The sequence below is a fragment of the Colletes latitarsis genome, chromosome 14, assembly GCF_051014445.1.
Source record: "Colletes latitarsis isolate SP2378_abdomen chromosome 14, iyColLati1, whole genome shotgun sequence".
Taxonomy (NCBI): Eukaryota; Metazoa; Arthropoda; class Insecta; order Hymenoptera; family Colletidae; genus Colletes; species Colletes latitarsis.
In genome coordinates, this window is record NC_135147.1 from 15,796,919 (window position 1) to 15,816,294 (window position 19,376).

The window sequence follows — 19,376 nt, forward strand, 5'->3', positions numbered from 1 at the left end:
TAATTATTTGATAATGTACGACTTTCTAATTAACTGATTACAATATATTAAAAGAAATCGCGATAAAAATGATAAAATGAAATAATTTATTTCCTTTGACTATTGAAATTGATCCAATATTTGATAAAAAAGAATTTGTTTACAATCTAATAAGTTATGTTTTTTTTTTTAATTATTAGGATACGTCCCCAAATACCAGTACTTAAAGAAGTTCAGCCTCTGTTAGAAATGGATAGAGATGAACGCAAGCTGGACATTTTCCTGACTTTCCATCGTGCCAGCTTACTTGTTAGCGATATGAAGATATTCTTGCCATTCACGATTAATCTTGATCCTTATATTAAGAAAAAGATCAAGGAAGAGCAACAAAGCATAGAAGAAGAAACAGGACTTGGGCCATATAAACAGTACAATCCTTGGACTATGCATGGTGGTACTCAGGAGCAATGGAATGCGAATAGAACTGGTTTAATCAATCGTAACGTGAAATTAGCCAGAACACCAAGTCTACAAGGATCTGCTCCAGTACCATCAACTTCATCTTGGTGCATGCAACCGTCATTCGATTGGCAGACTCCACCTTGGGTACAAATGCCTCCTATGGAACCCGTACTTAAACCACTTTCTGCAACTACAACTTTACCGGTACAATATGCACATAACGTTTATAAAATTGTATATAATTTCTTAGCATCTGACAAAAACTGTATTGCCTTTCTCCTTTCTAGTCCGAAATTTTGGAAATAAAACTTTCGTCTCTAACAGTAAACGGCGTTTGTGACCTCATTGATAGAATTGAAAGTTTAAATCACAATCAAGCACCACAGTACAAAAATGTTATTAAGGAAAATAACATTAATGGCAGGGTTTTGTTACACTGTGAGACACAAGAGCTGAAAAAAGTAAGTTTTTCCTTTTGATTTGATAATGCTCTTTCTACGCTAAGTTCAGTATAAAACATTTAAATCTAGTTCCCCAAACACAATTACGAATGTTGTACGATAAATAACTTCTTCATACTTACAGGTACTTAAAATGGCTTTTGGAGATTGGGAACTGTTCCGTATGGTGATTGTTTCACTTAGGGAATTAGAACTGTCATCGTTTAGCATGCATGAAGAAGGTCCACGCTGCGTACGATTCACTGTGGGATCGGAACAAATTCAAAGAAAAGGTACGTAACAATTTTTCATAAAAATAAAATTATAATTATTAAGCATACAGTACGGTATGCCCATTATAAATAGAAAAGCGAGAATATTCCGTAAATAGTTAAAAAAAGCAAAAGAATTTTTCAAGGTCAAACTTAATTTTTTAAAATGAAATATATTATTATACTCATGATGTAACAGAATTCGTTAAGAGTAATTCAATAAAATCATTCGGTGTCATGCAACAGTGTAAATTAATAAGTATATGTATATTAGCTTAAAGCTTTTACATTACTTTTCAAAATATTTGTTAAACAATCCATTTCCACGACTTAAAGTTACCTGTTGATAAATACTTTACAAGCATCGAAAAATGCAGCTAAAATTAATCGATTTGATGTTTATAACACCCTTCTCTAAAATAAACAATTTTTGTATAAACAGTTTCGTTGTATATTCAAATGTTTAAGAAATATTTTTATTTGTTAATATAAAATCAACATTCAATATATGAAAACCATGTGTTACTTCTCTGTTTTAGACCATACTTTACCAAATAATTCGATACGTGTGCCTGTACACGTTGAAAAAGAAAAAGGAACATCAAGAACCGATGGTCCTCCTAGACGAGAACAAACTAAGCAATCTATTATGGAAAAACAAGTAAGCCTTTTTAAAGCGTATTATTAGAATACATATACACTTTTATTCTACCTCTTGATAGATTAATAAAATATGATTCTCATTACAATCGCGTGCTCGGTTTTAGTTCCAGGTAAGCAAAATTATGTTTGACGGCTTCATAATGCAAACAAATAATAATAATTATTAATAAACGAAATCCAGAAAGTTAATACTAACTAGGTTATCGAACCTATCAAGAAACAAATAACGGATTCATTTTTCAGGTGACCTTAGAAGAACAAATGATTTGTGGAGCACTGCAGACTTTAAATGAAGAAGCTTGCGAAGATGTATTAGACGTACCATCACCGGCGGTAGTACCATCAGACTCACTTCCAGGTGAGCCCTCTTCACTACCGCTTACACTGCCTCTGGTTATAGTTCAAGAACCACCACAGCCAGACCAAAATTGCGACACTGTATTTGAGTACAATACAAATCTTTAATGGTTTGAATCGAAGAAGACCGTCTTCGATCGTCTATCATGTGTGTACTGCATCGATACGACTACATCATCCTATTCGAAGATGGTTCTATATACTCGTAGTCTCAATTCTTTAGGAAAATTTTGTTAACGTATCTTTTATTTAAATGTTTCTTAATATGTCAATATATAGATACATCCATAGCAGTATTACCTATGATAGGTGCACCCATATAAGGGGAAATTAATAAAAATTTAGTTTTTATATACACACATATACATATGTGGAAGAGGCTGAAGGAAACATCGCTACTTCCTTCTGAGACCTACCTCTACATCGACTGTTTGAAAATGTGCCAATGCGTCGTGCGAGACTGGACCGTTGTAAATAGACGAAGGATATAAAATGAATGTCATCTGTTAAATAAAATATACACATAATGCGTGAAATAAGTAACGTTATGGCGGTAGTGACTTGAATGTATGCGTTTTACTATAGATATAATAAAAGCATCGTCTTCGTGCAATAGTTTAGTACAATAATGGTGTAGCTTGCGAGAAAGAAAAGCTGCGAAAACGTTTTGTATTTCTGAAACAATAGGAAACATTCGTGTCCGTGGCAAAGTATTAATCTGTCTTAAAATGTTATTATTAATGCTTAATCGCTGGTTGTATTATTTTACTTCCCGATATATACGACACATAGAAATATTGTATATTTCCTAGATTCAAAACCTATTATTTTCCACAATGAACATTTGTAAAACAGACTGTGATAATTACTTGTTACTATCATCGGATGCTGTTGAACGAGTACCTATACTTCCTTTTTGGATGTTCACGCTGATAGATCTTGTATACTTAGAAAGATAAGCTTCAACGTGAAAGAGTTTTATATATCAAATTAAAGAACTAGTTATATTTTCATCCTGATTCATTGTATTCTTTTTTTTTGTACTACCTGTACAATTACCATAATTAGATTGTTCGAACATTATATTATAAATGCAAATGGCAATAAAATTTTGTTGGAAAATTAAAGCGAGATTATCTTTCTTAACGGAGTAGATCTATAAGCTTAACGAGCGCATTCTTTCATTTTATATCTTTATTCTATAACACAACGCGCTCGGTGCTACGGATAGTTGAAAAGTTAATGGCAGTAATTAATCATATTTCACCGAAACATTCTTACAATGTTTTTAATCTTCGATTCCTCAATTGTTTGATTTCGTACTGGCGTTTGCAATGGAATTCGTGCGGAGATCGAAAAGGAAACAAAAGGCATATAACACTGACCCTTTGTTTTAGGAACAGGCGCAACCGCATCTCAGGACACGGATTTCGTAATTCTTCAATCTAATCCGCATCTGCACTGGGTACCAGTTAACGACGAACCAGAAACATCGGACGACAGTTCACTGGAGTCTACGGTTCACCTCCAGCGTACAAATTCCCAACGTAGCATCACGTCTCAACTTAGCACGAGATCGGTTTGCTCGTTTGGACGTAGAAATACAAGGAGAGATGCCGGCAATGCCAACACTAGTAGGCCATCTTCTTTGTTCATGTCTCCACCACCTTCTCCTAGACCTGCTTTTAGGTCTAAGTCGACAGACGAGAATTACGTGGCAAACAATATACCCTTGAAGCCGACTATCTCGACGCCTATTAAGAAACTGCGGTCCACGTCCACGTTAAATGAAGAGACTGTGTCTGTATCAGTTCCAAATTCTAACCTGGAGAAGCTAACGAAATTGAAGGACCGTCTGATGGGAACATTGCCAGCTTCGTCCGCTCCGGGGGAAAGCGAAGACGAATCAACACCGTTGGTTTCCGAATTGTCTACCCCGACCCATTCGCAATCCGACAGTGTGTTCAAACATGACTCTAGCGAAGAGCATAGTAGCTCGATCTCGTCGAACAAAAGTTTGCCCCGAGACGGTGAACGATCCGTTGACATTGATTATTCCGACACGGTGAGCTTAATGGTGAGGGAACCATTGCACGTGCGTTTCCTATCGCGACAGGACGCAGAAGAATGGGACAATCCCGAGACACCAGTCTGATATCTCCTGTTACATGATCTTCAGCGAGTCTCTTGGTGATAGGCAATAATGTGTGATACGAATACGTGTGAATCGTAGCTTTAAGTAAAAAGAATATTTCAATTGAAGTTTGTGATAAATTTCCAGAGATAATAGGATAAGCCACTGGTTTTGACTGTGCTTTGTAAATAGTATATAGACGATACTGTCCCCTCTTTGGCGGAATGTTTGATGGTGTTCATGTCAGTGTCGAGCAGATTATAATCGAAGTAGTGATTGTCGATTACGATTAATATGGTTAACTCTTAATACCATAGTAACTAATTTTTTTTTTTTTGCTAAAACCACTATTAATTAAATTAATGATCCATCTTCGATAATTAATAAAGCTACCTAATTTATTTGAATTAAAAAGTTTCATACGTTATTAACACTTTAATAGCCGCACGTATCGCGCGAAGACCGTTATCCGTCACCACTGATATTGTAGATCAAAGTGAGATTATTATAAGGAATTATAAATGTAACCTCAACAAACGTAATAAGTTGAATGTATGATAAAATGGTGACTGATACAGTAGATCACGCACGCGTGACAGTGGCCAGCGTCTGCTAGCTCGCAAAGTCACATATACGTGACAGCGGTCGTCAAAGTATTAATATTGTTTTTATAATAAAATTTGTAATTACAATGCCGTTTTGAAACAATCGACTACATTTTGATAAACGTGCTTCTTTTAGAGAAATACTTTGACTATTACCAATTTAAATAGAAAAATAATAATGACATTTAGAATCAGAAACGTTAAGGAAACATAGGAAAGTAACATATTAAGAAAATCAATTTTTGTTAATTTATGGTGATAGATTTGTTGGAGAATTTTCTGTAGTGCGTCTTCAATGGTACAAGTATCTTGACTGCTGCATGCAATTACCACCAGCAAAGTGTTAACAGTGATATTTGACAGGACCTGGGCCTGTTTAAAAGAACATTGTTTGAAGTATTATTTCAATTAACGTGTTATACTATTTGTTTGTTACATTATTTTTTAAAAACACTATTTTGTGGTTCCATTTCAAGAAATATGTTTTGAAATCAGTCATTTTGTATTTGAGATAACGAAATTTACGTTAGCCACCGAAGAGTAATCATTAATTCAATCAATAATGGGACAACACCAATGAATAACGATTATTTAATCGTCAGTCGACAACTAAATTTTGTATTGCATCTCAAGTAATTAATTCAACGAAATTAGTCGATTGATGTCCAACTGTTTCATGTGACCCAAAAAGGAATTCTATAATAGATAGCGACAGGACTGATACGATACATATTGATGATATTCAAGCAATTCGATACCAACGTACTTAATAACAAGTATCGAGAGATATCGAAATCTCAAGAATGCGGTATCGAGTTCCGATACTGATGCTGTTGGAATGGATACTAATATTGAGCAAAATGTAATCTCGTTACATTTGTCCTAATTACTTCGACAAAGTAATTACACGGTAATTATCGTATAATTACTTCGACAAAGTAATTACACGGTAATTATCGTATAATTACTTTGTAAAAGTGATTGTAGAAATTGTAGGCAGATTACATTTTACCTAACATTAATTAATACTAATGAATACATTATCAAAATTATAAAACAAAATCTAATCGGTATCGTTAAGTAGTTGTATTTATCTTGTTCACATTATCTTTTATACCGAATACTTCCTTCTTTCAAACCAAAAACAAATCTAATCAGTATGAAATAAGCAATACGAGAAAACAGATACAATTCCAAGTATGTAATTACGAAATCAACTCTGGAAATAATTATTTGACATCGTACTTATTAACTTATTTCATATCGACCAAACTGTTTTTTTACTTTCTGATGCGTTCATGATAAAGTCGATGTCTACTAGGTTTATACAGTATGGTATTAATATATATTCATTATAAAATTATCGGTATTGAAAATTGATATCGAGTATCGTTCTTCCACGAGAAGAAGGCACAGCGTGTTTACATCCCCACTCTTGCTGCAGTCCGCTGATTGGCTATCTTTGTCACCGTTTTCGACCAATACCTATGAGTCAGCGGATTGCAACAGGAGTAGGGATGCAAACACGCTGTGCCTTATTCTCGTGGAAGCACGGTACGTGTTGTATTTAATTGATATGTATCGATACGTTCGGATAGTTATCAAACCGGTTTGATGGAAAATGATATTTTATTATCTGGTACCAGTAGTATTGATACAGGAATAAGTCCATCGCTAATTACAAATAATGTAAAAAAGAAAAGGCATGCCTTTTATGCTACATGTGCGAAGTAAGATGTATTTAACCTTTGTGGGCATACTGAGCAAATAACATTCCGTAATAATTTTAACGCATTTAACGATGTGAGTATAGATGTCAGTCTTTTTGTTAAATGACTGATATCGAAACAGAAAGTGTTTCTTTTATCATATTATAAAAATTTGGGTGTTGAGAAATTGATTAGTCAATTTGTAAATACAGTTCAAAGTGTAATTTGGAAGCAGATGAATAAATCTTAAAATATTTTAAAATACTGTTTCATGTTTAGTATGTGCCCGGTAGACACAAAGGAACAACAAAAAATTGTGTTCCTTTGCCGCGTGTAAAATAATATTGTTACGAATACGAAGTACCATTACGAATTTTTAAATGTATGTTGTATAGCAGGTAAATGTTTAACAGTACTGACTTGTATCGTCTTTCCACGAGAAGAAGGCACAGCGTGTTTAAATCCCCACTCTTGCTGTAATTCGCTGATTGGCTGTCACCGATCTTTGTCACCGTTTTCGACCAATACCTGTGAGTCAGCGGACTGCAATGGAAGTGGAGATGCAAACACACAGTGCTTTCTTCTCGTGGAAGAATGGTAAGTTGATCGATATCAAAAAATGAATAAGATATTTTACATTGATGAATATTTGTATCTGTGAGATAAAATTTTGTGTAGTACTGCTTTCATTATCATATCAGCACGATAAAATTATGTAACAGATTTTTAAGATAAACTGACGAAATTACTGCATACTTAATTATTCACTAATTTATAAGAGACTACCGAAACGATATTATTGACAAATTTATAATAATTTATTTTAAATTGTTTAAATTCAATCATTAAATTTTTACAAGAGTTTTCTTTTTAATCTTGCAGAAAACGTTATTTAGCGACACTATCAATTTTTATGAACATTAGAACTATTAAAAAATAATGGTATATACAGGGTATTCGGCCACCTCTGGGAAAAATTTTAATGGGAGATTCTAAAGGCCACAATAAGACGAAAACCAAGAATATCAATTTTGTAACTGAGGCTTCGTTAAAAAGTTATTAACAATTAAATTCAAAAATTTCAAATCGTTCGGGAAAAATTATTTTCGGTTGCGGGTGTCAATTACAATCATTTTTGGTCATTAGACACACCCTCGAAATCCTACCCATTTTCGAGAAAAAAATTCGAGAAGGTGTGAAATTTTTCGACGAAATTAAAAAATTTCAAATCGTTCTAAAAAAATTATTATTGGTTACAAGAGTCAATTACAATCATTGTTGGTGAATAAACCTACCCCCGAAATCCTATCCACTTTCTAGAAAAAAATTCAGTAGGGACGGAACTTTAAACGTTAATAACTTTTTAACGAAGCCTCCATCAACAAATTAGTATTCTTGATTTTCGTCTTATTTTGGCCTCTAAAATCTCCCATTAAAATTTTTCTCAGGGGTGGCCGAACACCCTGTATAAATTATAAATTTCAAAGTATTGTAAAAAGAATGTAATTTTACTTTTGTCTATTTGAAACTTGTTAATGCCTAATTTGTACAGTATGTAAAAATGTAGATACATACATATATTTCTGAAAAATCCACAGTATAACTTTTTAATAGTACTTTTTTATTACAAAGCAAAAATTATACATAACGTATATAACAGTATATGTATATAACACTTTAGGACGGAATACATTAGGGTATCGGTTAATAATAGCACTGTAAACACAGGTAATAGATATATTAAATTTTCAAATGATAGTATCATATGTACTTAACTTATTACTATTAAATACATAAACAAACATAAAACAACGCCTTGTTCTACTTTCATAAATGCTTGTATATGGAATACAATAAGTACTTCAACAGCCTTTTACGTAATTCGTCGAAAAAGACGAGACTTACTTTGTATAATTTAGATTTCAAAATTTTTCAAGGCAGAAAATATCTCACAGTTGCATTTTAGATGCAATTACTGATCATTGTTCGCATAATACAATAAACTTCGTCAGATATATTAAGGAAAACCAAAACATATAACATGTTGAAAAGAAATTGATCACAAATGTGTACATGAAGTTCTTGAATCCTTAATAATTTTCTATAATTATCGGATTCTTTTAGTTCATTGTAGTATGTTATTCTTTTTACAAAATACTGATACATCAGTTACAAAATATTGTAACTATATAAACAATAAACATTATAATTGTTGAGAAATATTTTGTTTTTGCAATGGTGTTGAATGACACAATAAAATACATGATCAAAACTTTACTGTATCATATATTTGAAATTATATTTTAATTGTACTATGCTACAGATAAATGGATATGAAATTTTCTCTATAAAATAAAATGAAATACGTCACCCGCATCTTTTCTAATTCTTCATGAAAGAAGATTAATAGAAAAGAAATTAATCATCTTTTATGAACTAATCGTATTACACCAATAATAATGTACATATTTTCACAGATAAAAATATTTTTAACAATAAAAACTTTTATAGGAGGTAAAATTTCAATTCATAGGAATGACTATAAAATTTGAATACAATAGTCTTCTCTTTTTCATTATAATTAAAGGCACTATGGCAAGTATAAAATACTATCTCACAGGTGTTTAAATACTTGTATATTACCGTTTGAGTGCACAAACTTCGTTTATGAATTAAAAAATGTAAATATACAATTGAACGAAAATTCTGAAAAATAAGTATTTATTAAATAGTATTTTAAAAGTTTGTGTACCCTTTATATAATGTATTTACCTTTTAATAAAAGCACCATACATTATTGTTCAATGTATGTATACGTTTCCCATACATACTAACAGGGTGGAAGGACACTTAATTTTTGTAACAATCAACTATCCTACTCAATAATAAATGCAAAATATATTTAAGTAATTTGCATGGCAAAACGATTAGAAATGCTTAAAAATATAAGTAAAATTGCTGTCGATAAAAAGCAAATATATAAACATGGAATAATATTTTTGCAACAAAAAGGTATTGCATCTAAGTATTATTTTTATGGTACTGAGGAGTACTGATATAGTCTTTAAATTATATATATTACGCATACAGTAAATCTTCCTAATTTCAAATTTTCAAGTAAAAAGTACATTACACAAAAAGATAATTTTTGACAAGAAATTATGTTTGTATGCTTTATATTTAAAAACTAATTGTTCTAAGAAACCTCACTAACATATTCCAAAGGGTGTAGCCGAATAAGGGGGTCAAATGTGCCCTTGAACCAAATTTAACATACAATGGATCCATCGATTCAATCCTCCATCTTATTCGGAAGGGTAGTTATAGGAAAAATTCGGATTAATCGAGTACGAAAATTATGTAATAAATCTGGTGCATTATGACCATCGAGATACATGTTCAAGAACTTTTTCGATTTTTGGATTCCAAATTCTAGATGTGAAAAATTAAAAACGCAAAAAAATACGGATATCGTATTGAAGCTTTCGAGACACTAGAAACTGCTTCATAATTATTTTTGTGTATATGTATTTTAGGTGAAAATATTTTTGATAACTAAAAAAACATACAATTAATATAATAAAAAAAGATGTAGTTTAAGCGGGACACGAACCCGCGTCAAAAAATTCGCATCGTATCAACAGTGAAGCATCTTACTCACTGAACCAACACACTGTTGGAAATGCTGTTGATACTTTTAAATATAATGCGCATAGCACCTTTTATTTAATGACTTATTTTTGCTTCTCTATTGTATACACAGTTCTGCTCAACATAGAAATGTTTAAAACTATAGAATATAGTTGCTTTTTCACGCGAAAAACGTCGAAAAAATCGATTTTTGATTTTTTCAACTACGGCGCACCCTACCAAAAAATCTGAAAAAATTCAGGGTCATAACCAATGACAATACGCATTTACGGTAATTATATAAATCTAGTGTCTCAAAAGCTTCAATACGAAATCTGTATTTTTTGCATTTTTAATTTTTCACATCTAGAATTTGGAATTCAAAAATTGGAGAAAATCTCGATAACCATAATGCACCAGATTTTTTACATAATTTTCGTACTCGATTAATCCGAATTTCCTCCAGAGAGGATTGAAACTTGGCACAGAATGTTTGATTCTGTTGCTTTATCGATGGATCCAGCGTATGTAAAATTTAGTTCGAGTACATTTGACCTCCTTATTCGGTTATACCCCTTATAAAGGGTATAATTATACAATCCATGAAATTAATTAAATTATTTTATATTGATAATTTTATAAATTTAAATAGTCTTTTAATACTTACATAAATGTAAACTAGTTTCTGTTTACGAATTATCTAAGAGTCTGATAGGTCTCTCATTTCAATTTTGAATTAATTTTGATTATACTGTATTACTCCTTTCGCTAGGCAGCATCGTCGTATTCTTGTAGGCACTTTAAGTAAATTATTATGCAGTCCAAGGAAGACGGGATTTAATAAATATTTTGATTATTCAGTACTTTCCATGTGTTCCATCAAATAAATAATACTTCAGAGTTGCGTTGTAATTACTGTCTTCCTTGTAATAATAGTATGCTTGATCGGAGTTTGATCCGTTGTAGTGGTTTGTAATGGATCAGCCACAAGCCAAGGGCTGATGTCAGAAACCGCCGAATTGTCATCCTACAACATAAGAATAATAGTTATAAATCACCGATTAGAAAATTATTGTATATATAACTTATAAGTAATATTGATAAAAAGCATGCTGTATAATTCATAAATGATTTGAGCACACTATAATTTGAGGTACATAAATACATTAACGATATTAAAAATTTGTTTAATATTGATGTTTCAAGTTACTTTGTCAATCGCAAATTTTAAATTATTTAATTGAAGTGTTCGCGCGTGCGTGTACGCGTAGATAGGTATTCTACTTTTCCTAACTTGAAATGACTTACAACATCAAATTTAAACAAATCTAAGAAAAAATGCACCATAATCAACAAAATTAAATTTTCGAGATATTAAAAATATATGCATATATGTACATGCAGAACTTGCACGAACCAAAGAAAGCATTTTTTTCAAATCACACAAGTACAATACAGAAAACGTTATTACAGTAGCTAGCTCGCAAGCACGAACCACACCTTGTGAGTAAGAGTTGTAGTAGTTGTTTGTATTTCCTCAGTTTTCACAACTCTTGCCCCGTTTTTCTCTGCTTCGGCTTCGACTTTCTTTTCGACAGCAGGTTGCAGTTCTTTAAAGGGATTAAGCAGACCCAAAAATGGATTCGAATCTATGAACGGATTCGTATTCGTTTTCTTTTCCTCCTCTGTTTTTGTATCCTCTTCTACATTCTCAGAAATATTAGTAACTTCGTTGTTGTTGTCACTTGTAAATGGATTAAATGGGTTCTGAGATTGATTTGAAATTTTAGGATTCAATTGAGTAGTTTTCTGTTCAATTTGTCCCCAACTGTCTAAAGAAAAGTGCGTTACAGTTACAGTATCATCCATGGATGGATTCGTTGTCGTTGCTCCACTAACAGAAAGTGTCAGTTTGTCTCCACCCTAAATAACGAACAATGCAAGAAAGCAAACAAATCACAACTAAAGCCTAGGAAGCACAAAACGATAAGGCAAGTATCAATTAAAAATACTTGAGCGTTTAAGGATATGAGATATATCTAATAAAGTATAACATAAAAAGTGTAAGAGAGATGTATGTAATGATATTTAAATTCATACTTAAAAGAAAATCTCATTTATATATTTCTATAACTGATAAATAATGTCTGCGCAAAAGTGTTAAATAGTTTTTAAATATTTAAATACTCATTTAAATACTAAACAATATTCCTTGCAATATATTTATGAAGATAATGCGAAATAGTTTAATTAATTAATATCAATTTAAAAAACAAACAAATAATTGTCTATTGCGATGTATTGTCCGAACATTTATTCCACCATTTTGCGTGGTAATTAGCGTAAAAATATTTAAAACAAATAACATAAGTAATAGTAGATAATATTGTTTTCTCACCACAGACACAATCGTTGCTGCATCGGAATGCTGATTGTTCTTAGTGACAACTGCGGATGCGTCCGTAGAAGTGATCGAAACTAAATTTGAATTTTTGCCCTGCTCGAGAGATTTTGCTTTTAATATATTACATTTCAACGATTCCAACGGAATGGGTGTACGAGGAGGCAGTGAAGAGGTACCGCCAACTTGGTTATTTGGCACTAATTGCACTTGATTAGTCATGTTCTCAATGGTCAAACTTGTTTTCACTGGTTCCAACTCTTTTTCACTGCTGGCACCTGTTGTTTGATTTCTAGGCTCCAGAGGTTGCTGATCTTTGGCAAGCGATTTCAATAAGCAATCTACCAAAGGTGAAGATGTACCATGTATACTCGAATCTGAAGACTTTGTACTACATTGGCTCGATTGACGTTGCAAAGACTGTTCCTCAGCTGAAAGCGAAGAAACTTTATAAAGTTAATATTTTCAAATAAACATAAAAAATAAAATCTCAACCTTTTTTTGCAAAACTATAGTATTATTATTGATTTAAATTGAGAAAATGCAAAGTTGCTTTGAAAACAAATTTATGACCCTCAGTCGCTATATGCGGTGAAGATATTAACATTTTGGAATACTATGGACAATAATTTGAAAAACGTCCTTTCTCAAAAGACGACTTTAAAGTTTGATGTACAGTTTAGAAGTATACGAGATAATTGTAGTAACTGGACCAGGATATAGCTCTACTCTAAGTGGAGATAGAAAGAAACTGCGATGAAAAGTTTTATATGATTTAATGTCCTCTTTATATATATTTTAATATTATAACTAGTACTTGTACTTTCTTTATAGATGAAACTACCTAATTTCAAGATGAAAAAAAGAGTTTTCTATAGTCTTACCCTATGCCTCTATAGATAGCTCTATTTAAAAATAAAAAATACAATTGCACCAATGTACTTAGGAAACAATAGTATCATAGAATAAGAGAGGCCATTAAACTATGTAAAATTTTCCTCTATGATATTGTTCTATCTTCATTTAGAATAGAATAGAACTGTAACCTGGGCCACCTACTAATTACATTATACAAGATTTAACTCAATTTAGTCAAGTACATCAGATCAATTTTTTAAATTTTGACAATTCGTTTGTAAATACATATTTTGATTGAGTTCACTATACAGGAAAGGGTTAAATCTATGATTTCAATTTAATATATTATATGCTATTCTAAACAAAAATGTTTAATATTATCCATTTTTTGACTCAATATATGAGAAAACTCCCTTAACTCTTTGGGGCATGCTGGGATTAAAAGTGTCCCACCTTTTTGATGCACCGCAATGCATGGTGGGACATTTTTAGTTCCACCTCGAAATATTGCAATAGTTGCATGCGCGCGCATAGGTTTATATTTCGTCTTATTTACGTAAAGCAGTTGGTAATATCTTTAACAAATGTTACAAATGTATTCATCACTTGTGTTGGCAACATTCAACATGCCAATACAGGCTCATCAATTGTTGCAAGCGGAAGGTTTATTACAACAACTATTACTATTTTCTTTTTATGTTTTTACATTATATGATACCTTTCTTAATAAAAATATACCAATTTTGTTTCATTTAAAACGCAATAGAATTTCTATGCAACATAGGTCTACTTTATTATCTGAAATCCCGTGGCGCAAAGAATTAATAGAATGAACATATGCATTTGTAAACTTACTGGTAGGTGGTGAAGGTTGAGGTTGTTCTACTTGTTGACGTTGTCGCTCTCTTAAAACGTGACTTTGTCGGCGTGCATATCTTTGACTCGGACGTCGCTCAAATTGTACAGTCCTACGCGCACGGTTGAGTTGAGTCGTTTGGAATTCAGTTTTACCACTATAACGAAATCGCGAACCCATGCGGAAAAAGTTTTGTCTTCCACTGGCACCTTTAACGGGAGCTCGTAGTCGAAAGAAGGCATGATGCTCTACCGCGCATTTCCATAGATGTTTGCAAGCCTTCTCATTAACCAATCTAAATACAAATGTGTGTTCTTGCTCTCCTCTTCCTTCATCATCTTCTTCCACTACAACTAGCGTTAACTTCTTTTTCTTAAAATCTAAACGCCCGATTTTAGGCCAGAAGAATAAGCCTATCTTTTGCGTGCCTTCGAAGACTAAGATTCCAGTTGGAGTTAAACCTAAAGAATATTCACAAGCATCTTTCCCAAGAACAGTATGCATGTCTACGCCATACATATCCAACCATTTCGCTTTACTAAGATAAGCTGATTCAGCTTGTGCCGGACTAAGACCAGAACACTTTGTATATTCCTCGAGTATTTCAAGTTCCATTTGTTCCGTTTGACTTGGTACAAATCGAAATTCTGATACTGTTGCTGCAGTGTGTATGGCATGATCATAGTCACCCAGTTCAGCTGAAAATATGAACCACTTTATCTCAAAACACATGTTAAGATGTTATATCTTTCTTATATGTTATTAAGTGTGTAAACGCTTACATTGAAGAGCTAATGCAGCTAACTGAACTGCGACTTGATGAGGGCAGTGAAGTTTTCCTTCCAAAACATCTTGCTTCAATTGCAAGAAAAACTGATACCGTGTTAATTCTTCGCGTAATGTATTAGGCTCGGATGAATAAAACTTTACTTTCAGTCGTAAAGTATATGGTGGTCCGACTATAAAAAAGAATATATTTTAATGTATTAATTACTAATTTAGAAAATGGCATTTTCATTCTAGGTGCAACATTTTCTACAAACAAACAATATAAAATGCTATACATGCAAAAGGATGCTACATTTATGGTTCATAAATATATTTTTATAATTTTTTCGATTACATATGAAAGTAAGCCATACTTTTTACTTGTTTCTTTATTGGTTTTGTTGGATCCAACCAATGTTGAACGTTATTACTGTCTGTATATTGCAATCCAAAATAGTCTTTCTCTATTAAATCTAAACTATAAAATACTTGTTCGTATAAGTCACTAGCCAATGCCTTTTTCTGCAACAGAAAAATATTTAAATATATAAAATAAATATTTATACACATACATATATTGTGTTTGTGTAATACTTATATGAATGACTATAATAAACAAAACTTTTGTAAGTATCTAGTAAGTAGACATTTTTTTTATAATTTACTTAAAATCCATTATGTGTTTTTATACGTAAAAAATTGATCAAAAATATAAAAGAATTTAAATAAACAGAAAAAAATTATCCATTTGTCCTGGATTGGAGCTTGGACCCACAGCATAGGAAGTCTGATTCGTTGCTAGACTAGATCATTGCATGTAGGAACTATCTTGAATAGAATTGTATTTATGGAATGACGAATTTTTAATTGCAAATATCTAATAAACTATTAGATAGTGATCCATATAAATATCTAGCATCATAAACAGGGAGACCAAATATACCATTCAGCAAAATTTAAACTAAATCAGTAACCCCAAGGCCTTACAGTTTCCTTGTTAGTCAGAACCTTTATATGATAGTGTCGGCTCCCATAAAATTCGTAGAGCCGAGTTATTTAGTAAATAGATAAGTACAAGAACTATTTACGAACACCTTAAATTTATTAACAAATATATATACACGTGTTAACAATGGTACATATATAAATGGTTCGTAAATTTCTTGACATCTAATCCGTAAAAAATTTGTTCTATTACACTCTTGTATACTATGTATATGTAACTGTGCTCTGTTCTACTGTAACTTGTGTTTTTAGTTTAATCTGATGTTAAAATCTTTCTACTATCATATGACTTTCAGATTTGCAACTTGAAAGAAAAGAACATTTACAGATCTATGTTTATATGATATTTTGTAACCATTACCACGAATAAAATACACACAGTTCTCAAGTTACACAGGCTCGAGTCAAGTAGGTTCATAGATATGTATTTATGCCTTCGCCTATGTCCTTATACATATTTATATATTAAATAAAATTCTCTTTCTTTCAATTTTGTTTTCATAAAGAAATACATATGGAACTACTTAACTTAAATTAACTTTTATAATCAAAATTGTACATCAAATGTATTGTAAGAAAAAAAGACCAATCCTGGTAAAAAAATGCTAGGTCGGATGGTTCAGTCACTTTTAACCCATTGACTGCTCACAGGACAATTTATCAGGTCTTGGTAAGTATGCAAAAACTGCCACAAGCCTATGCAATGTCTCCATGCATTTAAGTAGATTCGGATTATCTCTCTTCTGAGTATTAAATTGCTTTCCCTCGTGTTTAGTCATTATCTCTAATGCTAATATATTCTACATAGTAATTTCTTTCAGCTATAACATTTGGTTTAGCTGATCCATAATGTTAGTGCAACAAGAAGACGAAAGTGCAGAAAACTCAGTATTTGATTTGTCTGAGAACGATAGCCAGTTGTCAGTAACTAATGTAAAAAATATTGCTATAGAAAAATTTTTCACACATAATGTAGATATCTCGGAAACTATAAGTTTCACAGGAATATTTGCTGAAATAAAATTACACAGTACGAAGGAGGCCATCCGGTGGCGATAATAGTTTTCTCGCAGGTGGAGGTATTTTGGACATTTGAAGGTCACCACCATTTTTTTAAACGAATCAGTATGTTTCTTCTTCCATATCACGATAGAGGATCTTACAACGAGTTCAACGACCTATTACATAAGGTCATTGAAGGTCATAGAAAGTAGAGAAAGGTGATAATACTTATGGTTTTGGTAGTAAATGAAACATACGTATTGCAAACTTATTTTGTCAATGGAAATTTGAATGACAACATCTATGCTAATTTTATTACAGATATATTGGGTCTTTTGCTAGAAGAGTCACCTTTACTTACACGACAAACCATGTGGTATCAACACGATGGTTGACCAGCACATTATTCATTGATTGCACGAAAGGAACTCAATGAAAAATTTCGAAACCATTGGATTGGACACGGCGGTCCAATATCGTGGTCAGCTCGTTCACCAGACTTAACACCTCTAGATTTCTTCCTGTGGGGAACACTGAAAGAGAAAGTGTACAAAGAAGTACCAACTACACCTTACGACATACAACAGCAAATTATTACAGCCTGTGCATCAATAAGTTTATAATAATAAGATCATAAGCATCAGAAAGTATTATCGCCTTTCTCTACTTTCTATGACCTTCAATGACCTTATGTAATAGGTTGTTGAACTCGTTATAAGATCCCCTATCGTGACATGGAAGCAAAAACATACCGATCCATTTAAAAATGGTGGTGACCTTCAAATATTCAAAGTACCTCCACCTGCGAAAAAACTATTATCGCCACTGAATGGCCTCCTTCGTACTGTGTACTTTTATTTCAGCAAATATTTCTGCGAAACTTATAGTTTCCAAGATATCTGAAATGCTAATAGTTATTGCCCCACTCTGTATAATCCAAATATAAAAGTTTATATTATTTATTATTAAATATTTTATTACAATACGATTGTATTTCACATCCTTTATGTTTGAAAAGAATAAATATTAAAACTTTCCTCCAGAAAATTAACATTCTCTTCTGTATAAAGAAATTTATAGAAACTTGCATATCAAGTTGACACTGTCAGTCTTCGCAAAATAGATGAGCCTGGCAGCAGAAGGGTTAAAAAGACCTGCAACTAAATAAAACTAACTCGACGCTGTCCATGTTCCTTTTAACGATGGTACTGTATTATTCTTAATCAGTGTCTGAGCTTTCTTTTTTCCTGTAATACATTGCATTTATATAATTTGACTTAGGAGAAAATCATCAGAATGAATTAACTACGTAAGCGTAGAAATATATTTTACTCCTAAAATTTGGTCACTTATTTTAGAAACACCTTGTATATTATGTCAAAATATAAACGAATTTCAAATATCGTTAGTAAAGTTTGGATAATGTTTTTCAACGAAAAATCTGTTGGAAACGGAAATGATAATAGTAAAGTGTCGTTTAATAAATTGTCCGACTTACTGACAACTCTATGGGCAGATCCGTTCCGTCGAGTAAAACGACTCTGCACTGAACAACATTCTTGTTGCTCAGCAATCGTTGGTTTTTGATCTGGGACGACGCGGTTTGCCCGCTAACACTACGCGCCCTACGTCGCGATAGGAACCTTAACATTTTATTTGACATACGTTTAAAGCGTTCACTGCCTGGCAAGTGTTCCCGAGCCGTATCGCTACATTCCTCGTTATGAGAATATCATTTTCGCGTTACGTTGCCGTGAAATACGCCCACCTGCGCGTTGCGTACATGCATAAACACACGCTTATAACGAACGAAATGGTCACTCGTTAAACATACGCATTAAAAGGATTGTGGAAAATATCTACATCATATTTATTTATTAGTTGACTAGCCATAACAAACCGCGAGGTCCACACCTAACCAGAGATGGTATACATTTCTATTACGGTAAACTCACGAATATTTTTTTCTGTTCGAAACATTTTTCCAATACGTTAGCACGTTACAAGCTATGGAGAAACTATTACTAGAATGATCTAGACTTTTATTCAAATTTCACGGAGTTTAGAGGAAACGCGTTTTAATGGTTCAACGTAAAATTGTATATTATAAAAATTCGATAAAATATTAATATGTACATACGAATAAAACCATAACAACTAATAAATATTTACAATTCCACCAATCACAAATATCGTTATAAAATGGATAATGTAAAATGGATTTTAATTCGTATA

General features: G+C 32.3%; 2 protein-coding genes across 9 annotated transcripts in view; one reads left to right on the forward strand and one right to left on the reverse strand.

Moving 5' to 3' along the window:
- The window catches only part of Arms (Ankyrin repeat-rich membrane spanning), a 162,320-nt gene extending 156,307 nt beyond the window's left edge, over positions 1-6,013 (forward strand). For all 7 annotated transcript variants that reach the window (XM_076782304.1, XM_076782302.1, XM_076782300.1 and 4 more), the window contains 6 exons: positions 180-645; positions 729-902; positions 1,027-1,174; positions 1,693-1,814; positions 2,060-2,174; positions 3,571-6,013. In XM_076782304.1, the coding sequence (XP_076638419.1) occupies positions 180-645; positions 729-902; positions 1,027-1,174; positions 1,693-1,814; positions 2,060-2,174; positions 3,571-4,328 (1,783 nt within the window). In that variant the 3' untranslated portion in view covers positions 4,329-6,013. The remainder of the gene's footprint in view (positions 1-179; positions 646-728; positions 903-1,026; positions 1,175-1,692; positions 1,815-2,059; positions 2,175-3,570) is intronic.
- A 2,275-nt stretch (positions 6,014-8,288) lies between these two features.
- On the reverse strand, positions 8,289-19,211 carry Yrt (erythrocyte membrane protein band 4.1-like yurt). Of its 2 annotated transcripts, XM_076782314.1 has the most exons (7): positions 18,640-19,209; positions 15,509-15,656; positions 15,149-15,325; positions 14,366-15,064; positions 12,650-13,083; positions 11,752-12,174; positions 8,291-11,278 (listed from the first exon to the last, which is right to left on the reverse strand). In XM_076782314.1, the coding sequence occupies exons 1-7, from the start codon at positions 18,802-18,804 to the stop codon at positions 11,147-11,149; spliced, it is 2,178 nt and encodes a 725-aa protein (XP_076638429.1). In that variant the 5' UTR covers positions 18,805-19,209; the 3' UTR covers positions 8,291-11,146. The 2 variants fall into 2 exon arrangements, with proteins under 2 accessions (XP_076638430.1, XP_076638429.1); XM_076782315.1 differs by lacking the exon at positions 11,752-12,174 and having other exon boundaries at positions 8,289-11,278; positions 18,640-19,211.
- Positions 19,212-19,376: the final 165 nt, after the last annotated feature.

Coding starts and splice junctions, on each gene's coding strand:
- Yrt (XM_076782314.1), bottom strand. CDS start 18,804: ATGTCAAATAAAATGTTAAGGTTCCTATCGCGACGTAGGGCGCGTAGT. Junction 15,065..15,148: donor AGCTGCATTAGCTCTTCAAT/GTAAGCGTTTAC, acceptor TCATATTTTCAG/CTGAACTGGGTGACTATGAT. Junction 13,084..14,365: donor TCAACCTTCACCACCTACCA/GTAAGTTTACAA, acceptor CTTCGCTTTCAG/CTGAGGAACAGTCTTTGCAA.